At 41.1% G+C, this 7191-nt stretch overlaps 1 protein-coding gene across 1 annotated transcript; it reads right to left on the reverse strand.

The window, feature by feature from the left end:
• Positions 1-1742: 1742 nt before the first annotated feature.
• LOC147633064 (uncharacterized) lies at positions 1743-5604 on the reverse strand. The gene is made up of 3 exons (XM_086806058.1): positions 4498-5604; positions 4128-4271; positions 1743-2769 (listed from the first exon to the last, which is right to left on the reverse strand). The coding sequence occupies exons 1-3, from the start codon at positions 5475-5477 to the stop codon at positions 2235-2237; spliced, it is 1659 nt and encodes a 552-aa protein (XP_086662184.1). The 5' UTR covers positions 5478-5604; the 3' UTR covers positions 1743-2234.
• Positions 5605-7191: the final 1587 nt, after the last annotated feature.

Consider the following 7191-nt stretch of genomic DNA (forward strand, 5'->3'; position numbering starts at 1 on the left):
GGCCAAAGTTTTTAGTTATAGGTTTTTAAAATGGCCCAAATCAAATTTATTGAGTTAAAAAGACAAAATGATAAAATATACATTGTCTATCTTTTTTATTAAAAATTTCAAACAAGGTACCAGTCAATCTAAAAACTTACTTCAAAAAAGGCATTAGTGCAAGTAGTGTTGATAGAAAAATATTTGTAGAATAAAAAAGAGGTGTGTCACATTATTTAGTGACAACTATGATATAAGAGCTACTTTAAGGTGGTTTTACAACCTTGAGAGACGTAGACCCGGATTATTTATAGAAAATGAATGAAATTCTTCATTTTGAAGGTTTGGATTGAAGTTTGCTTGATATATTCATGTGTAAGATGCATATTGGTGTTTAAACATGGAACCTAGTAGATTCTTGGAAAAGTTTAATTAGACTTCTTAAGATGTATATTCTTTTAAATAAGTGTTATATTGAACCCCTCAACCTTATCAATAACACATGTAATGGGACATGGTTTAAAATATTCAAGGTTCAATTGTTTCATCTTCACAAAATTTGACCTAGAAATACATCATATTATTTGAGCCAACAATTGACTTGCCATGTGGATTTTTGAAATGTGAGTAGGCATTAAAATGTGTGAGGATACAATAAATTATTAGTGTTCATGGTGGACAATGAATGGGCTTAAAAATAAAGAAATTGTTGTGAAGTATCTCATGATGCAATCAACTCATCTTAACAATAAATCAATTGTTGTGAAGTATCTCATGATGCAATTAACTCATCTCTTGATTAGGAGCTCGATGTGTACCCTCATCCTAGAGAGAGAGAGAGAGAGAGAGAGAGAGAGAGAGAGAGAGAGAGAGAGAGAGAGAGAGCAAAAAAGCAAAATTTTACTCCTTAATATTAGCACCCTCTTCTCCCAATGCTCCAAGTGTTAGATTAAAATTTTTATATGTTTGACAATGTTCCTACCTAAAGATTAGAGCCCCCCCTCCCCCCCCCCCCTCTCTCTCTCTCTCACACACACACACACACACACACACACAAATCTTTGATGGCCCCTCTCAAGTTTTTGGAATCTATTAATCACACTATAATAAGATGCAAAATGGAGACCACTTACAAATCAAGACAAGCATCCAATAAAAACTTGTAATCTCAATTCCTAATTTTGTTTTGCTCATTCCCTCGACTCAAGCTCATTGGCATCAAAAGACCTCTCTCTCTCTCTCTCTCTCTCTCTCTCTCTCTCTCATTCCCTCGACTCAAGCTCATTGGCATCAAAAGACCTCTCTCTCTCTCTCTCTCTCTCTCTCTCTCTCTCTCTCTCTCTCTCACACACACACACACACACACACACACACACACACACACACAAGTCTTTGATGGCCCCTCTCAACTTTTTGGAATCTATTAAATCACACTATAATAAGATGCAAAAGGGAGACCGCTTACAAATCAAGACAAGCATCCAATAAAAACTCGTAATCTCAATTCCTAATTTTGTTTTGCTTAAACCTGAGTAATCACCCCAAAAAAATAATCAAGCCAACAATGTTATACTTTCCCTATTCCCAACTTACAATTTGTAGGAAATTCCATAGTAGAGCCTCCTTAGATTGAGGTGTGAGGACGTTAGTCTTGCTTGCATCTCATGCGAGAGCATGTGAAAGGCAAGGAATGACTCACCAAACATGCATGACATGAAAGTTATCAGACCTCTACTCTACTAATACAGACAATGCACGGAAACTATTTTTATTAAGTCTTATATCAATCGACTTTTGTTTAGAGGACTTAATGTCACATAGAGATGGCATAGAACATGCACAATTTTGCAATGATTTTGGTATATCAAGGACACATTTTAGGGTGTGAAAAGTATCCCATAAGTATGAATTTTCTCCTACGTATGCTTATGTTTTGTTAAGCAACTCCATGAAATCTTAAATAACCTCTTCGGTTGCAGTCTTGGGGATTCTAATTCCTGCATCAACATTGGTTTAGAAAAAGCATTTTGTTCAAACACAAGCACGTCCATAGTCTTCCTATTGTCCCGAAGTACTGTACAATACACTGTATACCATATTATCACAATTTGTTGGATAATGAATCATGGGGAGCCAAATGCGGCTGCAATACTGTCGTGAAGAAACGGTGCACTCTCAAATTCTTTCCTTTGAGAGAACTGAAGAGATGAGAGCATCCTGTTGCAAAGAGGGCAGCTATGAAGATTTTTCTAGCGTTAAAAGGGAAGCAATATGTCTTCAAGGAGCTGGCCTTCGTCAAGGGTGACAGAAGTACTGAGTTGAGGCAGATATGGAGAAGGCCATGGAGCTGGGCCGGACTGCTGTGGGCGATTAATAATTGATTGCTGTGGGGAGGGCTTAGGGTTAGGGGGCAATAAAAACCTGTGTACTAAATCTTGCTCTTGCATTTGCATGGCCAACTCGAAGGTGCTTCTTGTTGGGAAGTTCATGGGCGGTACATTTTGCACAGCAGGGAAGCTGCAGAAGAACGAAGGTGACTGACGATTGATAATCGCAGATGATGATGACGGCGATGGTGGTGGATCCAGCGTAGGTCCAATGATAGTATTGTAATTACGAATAGCTGCTGTGCTGCTTGTAAAGAGCTCTGTAGATCCGCGCCGTAGAGCTGCAGGGCTGTGATGGTTGTGTTGGCCCTCATACGTCGTGATGACCATGCTTGAATCCTCTGACGAACGCTCGACTCGCTTCTTCACTGAGCACTTGCTGTATGTGCATCTGTAGTAGCTCCTGGAAAATAAAATAGAGATATTTCGAATTTAGAAAATGGGAGTTTTTTTCCCTTACTACAATAAGAGTGCTACTTGGCAGCAAATGGTTGATCCACGTTTCTTATGGCAAGACAGCTACTACAATAACAGTGCTACTTGGCAGCAAATGGTTTATCCACGTTTCTTATGGCAAGACAGCTACAACAGTACTTGCCCCCCCCCCCCCCCCCCCCCACACACACACACACACACACTTACAATAATTTATGGCAGAATTTTGTGTTCTTTCTAAATGTTCTTGATATGCCTTCTTTACCCTTAGTCTTGTTGAAACACCTTGAGTAAAAAGATATGATGTATATAGCCCTAACAGGCCAAAAGTTAGAGCTCGGACCTTCTTGCATGGCTCTAAGCTTACTACCATCGTTAGCCCCCAAATACACCCTCTTTTCTCCCTTGCCTCTCCCCTAGCTCTCTCCTATGTTGCTTGCCCTCAAGTCTTGTAGGCAAGAAAAGAAATAGTGGATATTTTTAGCCCAATGACTATTTATGAGGCCCTAGTTGGGCTAGCTCACAAGGAAAATTTATGGTTTGAAAATTTAAAATCACGCACATTTATTAATTTTGGCTCGGTTATAAGGGTAATAATGTATATATGTAGGGCTATGTGTATATATATACATACACACACACATACATGCATGCATGTATCACACACATGACACATATACACATGACACATATATAAGTGTGTGTGTGTGTGCACGTGTGCATATACAAGTGCATGTGCACACACACATGTATATATGTGTGTGTGTGTGTGTGTGTGTGCGTGCGTGTGTATACACATATACACACACACACACACACACACATATATATATATATATATATATGAATATATATATGTAGATATATGTATGCATACACACGCTCGCACACACACACACATATGTATCTATGCATAATATACATATTTTTGCCCTATTATCCTTGGTAGCGAGCTCATGTAAGCAAATTTTGCAAAATTGACCTCATTAACGTGAGATAGGTTCTTTCAAAAAAGTTTTACATCATTACATTAGATCAGATTTTACGTCATTCAAGCCTTGTTTAGCAAGTCACAGACCAAAGACCTATCATCCTCAAGAGGAAAAGAAAACTGCTTTTTTTATAATAGTAATTATATATATATATCTATTGGTCCCCCCCAAAAAAAAAGGGTTCTTTCAAGGTTTCTTATGGTGATTGGAACTAAGTCTTCATATGCAATTAAGTTGAGCCATATTGATTGTTGTCAATGGCTCATGTTCCTTCAAGTTGTAGTCTCAACACAAATCTAATTAATAATTTGATGATCTAATAAGGATGCCTAACCTTGGATAAGGGCTGTTCTTGACTGCTTTTTGCCCATATTTCCGCCACCGGTAGCCGTCTTCCAAGTGTTCAATCTCGCTCTTGGTCACCAATGCAACCCTAGGCTGTCGGTTTCGCTTCTGGCCTTTCTTGTGGGGTATGCTTCTGCCCAACAGGAAACAATAATCATCGAAATAAGCATAGTATAACAGATAGTGTTAATAAATAAAAATCATAGTTCCATCAAATATGTACTATATACATAGGTTAGTAGCATATTAGTAGAAAAGTAACCACGACAGCTATGGGGAAATGAAAAAGTGACTAGTTGTATTGTCGGTGGAGTAAGTGCAGCAACTAATTGCATTGTACAGGAAAGAAGGCCTCTTACGGCTTCTTTGCAATGTCTGATGGTGAAGAATCCATCACCATAGCTGCTGCAGCTTCTTCTTGTAGTTCTAGCTTAATGGACTTCTGGCCTGGTGCTCCTTGCATGCTTTGCGTCTCCTCCTCTTGCCCCCCATCGCTTGATAATGAATAGGAAAGCGATGAAATTGGCGTGCTGGGCACTGTTGATGTCTCTCCTCTTGACGTAGCACCCTTCATTGCAGCCTCTTCATGAGCCGATGACTGATCAAGTGTAGACGTTGTTGTTGATGAAGGAAATTCATGCCCTAGTGATGAGGGCCTTGGTGATATCAATGAGCCCATTAGGGCTCCATCAAACGATGATAATAATGGTGATGATAATGAATCTGTCATCTGATTGTAAATGCCTTGGCTAAATGAAGGAGAAGCTAGATTATTAGGCTCCAAGTTGGCACCACCCAATTGCCTCATGAAAAGATTGTTGTAATGTAGCGAGTCCATGTTCACGCCCTCTTTCAAGCACTGTGAGAAACTCGTGAGCACGGAATCGAACCCGGGATCCACGATATCTATAGAAGAAGAAGAAGAAGGGGAAGGTCCTCCTAACATTGGAGCAAGAGCCCTCTGATCAAGGCTCATTAGGGCTTGCCAAAAAAGCTGATCATGGCTGGTGCTGACACTAGTGGTGGTGCTGCTAATAGGGCCTTCCAATGAAGTGCTGCATTGGATGCTAGGGATTGGTTGGAATTGTGGTTCAAGAGACCTCCAGAGCGAAGGAGAAAGTGAAGAAGGCAATTGTTGAGAGAGAGCTGATGGTGCCAAGGGGAGACCACTGTAAGAAGGCATTTGAAGAGTAGAGGGTATTGGTGTAGGTGAGGTTTCTGATGATGGTAATGATATTGTGGATGATGATGATGGTGGTGTAGACGAAGGCCACGAGTTAGTGACGTGCTTTCCTCCTGTAGCTCGGGGGTTAGGAATAGACGGAGGCTCACCTTCCATGCCTTTGCAAAGCACAACAACTCTTATTATACCCTAAGAGTGCTCTGCTATTAGCCAACAAGTTGGAGCTTTTGATAAGATCAGAAAAGAGATATTGGGTGTGCAAAGAACAGCAGCAAATGATAAATGATTGAACTGTGTGTGTGTGTGTCGCGTTGGGGGTGGGGGTGGGGGTGGGCCTCTCAGAGCCGTGTCTGCGAGTGGACGCTTACTATCTGGGGTTGTGGGCGGTAGTCAAAGGGGGATGAGTGTTACAATGTATGTAGCCAGCTGTGTGAAGATAGTGGGGAATAAGGGATTAGAAGTGGATGAACACAAATCCAAGTGATTCAAGAGAGTCGCTGCTTCTTTAAGCACTGATTGGAATTAGGGAGGAGGATTAGAGAAAGAAGTGCAATTTTGCACGAGTGTGGAAGCTTCATGCGCAGCATCGCCCACGTCCAATGCACACACGTCCGATGACCTGGCAGCTCGTCGATCGTCATCGTATACGCCTCTCGCTGCCACGCCAGCGCACGTTCCTGTACCCACCCCCTTATCCCGCCGAAATAATCGCGTGTGATTTCACACAGCTTTTGACCTTTTTTCTCTCTCTCTCTCTTTCGGAGAGTTCGGCCTGGCCGGCGAATAAATAGACAGGTAGATCCTGGCAAGCTTGCATGCAGCCAGCCCTAGATCAAAACCGGGGTGGGTGTATGTGATATGTTCGTCTGTGCGTGTGCGCGTGTCGGAGACATGTAGCTGACCTGCCAACCCCACTCGTCAAAGTTGCTGATCTTGTCCTTAGTCAACTTCCCACTCTTCCCCACATCAAGCCTCCCCTTTCACATGCCCCCCCTGGAACCCCACTTTGAAAGCGTTTACTATAGCTTCCACATCCCCTTCTTTGACCTCTTGGGCTATGGCGTCCTCCTAAAGCTGCCATTGTTTGAAAGCTCATACTCAAAAGGCAGACTTGCCCACTCCATTCCTCAGCTATTGCGCTATGGCCTCCTCCTAAAGCTGCCATTGTAAAGCTCTTTGCAAAGTTCATTGTCAAAAAGGACACCTTCGTTTCTATAGCCATGTTTGAGGTGCAAATTGCAATCGATCAATCTTTTGAATGTTGACTATTTTACTTTCAACCCATCATCCATGTGGCCATTTCCCCCCCATTTTCATGTCCTTACGAAAGCTTTTCAAACAAAAGTGTTATCGAAGTACGCCTTAAAAATTACACATTTTTTTTTCAAAGGGAAGATTAAATTTTCTCAATATCTACCTTTGAGCATGCCATAATATGTACCTTTTCTTCTCATCTAACTTTGAAATGTGTTGCTCTACAATTACAGGGGTTACAAAGTATTATAGTACAATAACTTATGGGCTTGTGGGGTTGCACTTGGAGGATGTCTAAGGTCACAATATCATTGTGGTTAACACATCATTTTTTGGGAACAAACGTTTGGAAATGCAAAAAAGGGGAAAGGGATGGTTGGGTGGGGGGTCTTGGATCAAGTACGTTCTCTAATTATGTATATATGGTGGATATGACTTGCTTATTTTTGTGGACAATAGTCTCCTAGCTAGGTTTACAAAGTTCTACATACCCTAATCATTTTTGTGTTTTAAGATGCATACTAAGGCTTCTTCAATTTGAAAAAGAGTTTTCAAGATGATAATTTTTTTCCCTTGTAATTGGTTGGAGCGTTGGTCTTCTAAGGTTGACACTAAT

This window comes from Cibotium barometz, chromosome 12 (genome assembly GCF_041138505.1).
Source record: "Cibotium barometz isolate CiBa-2024 chromosome 12, ASM4113850v1, whole genome shotgun sequence".
NCBI classification, from domain to species: Eukaryota; Viridiplantae; Streptophyta; class Polypodiopsida; order Cyatheales; family Cibotiaceae; genus Cibotium; species Cibotium barometz.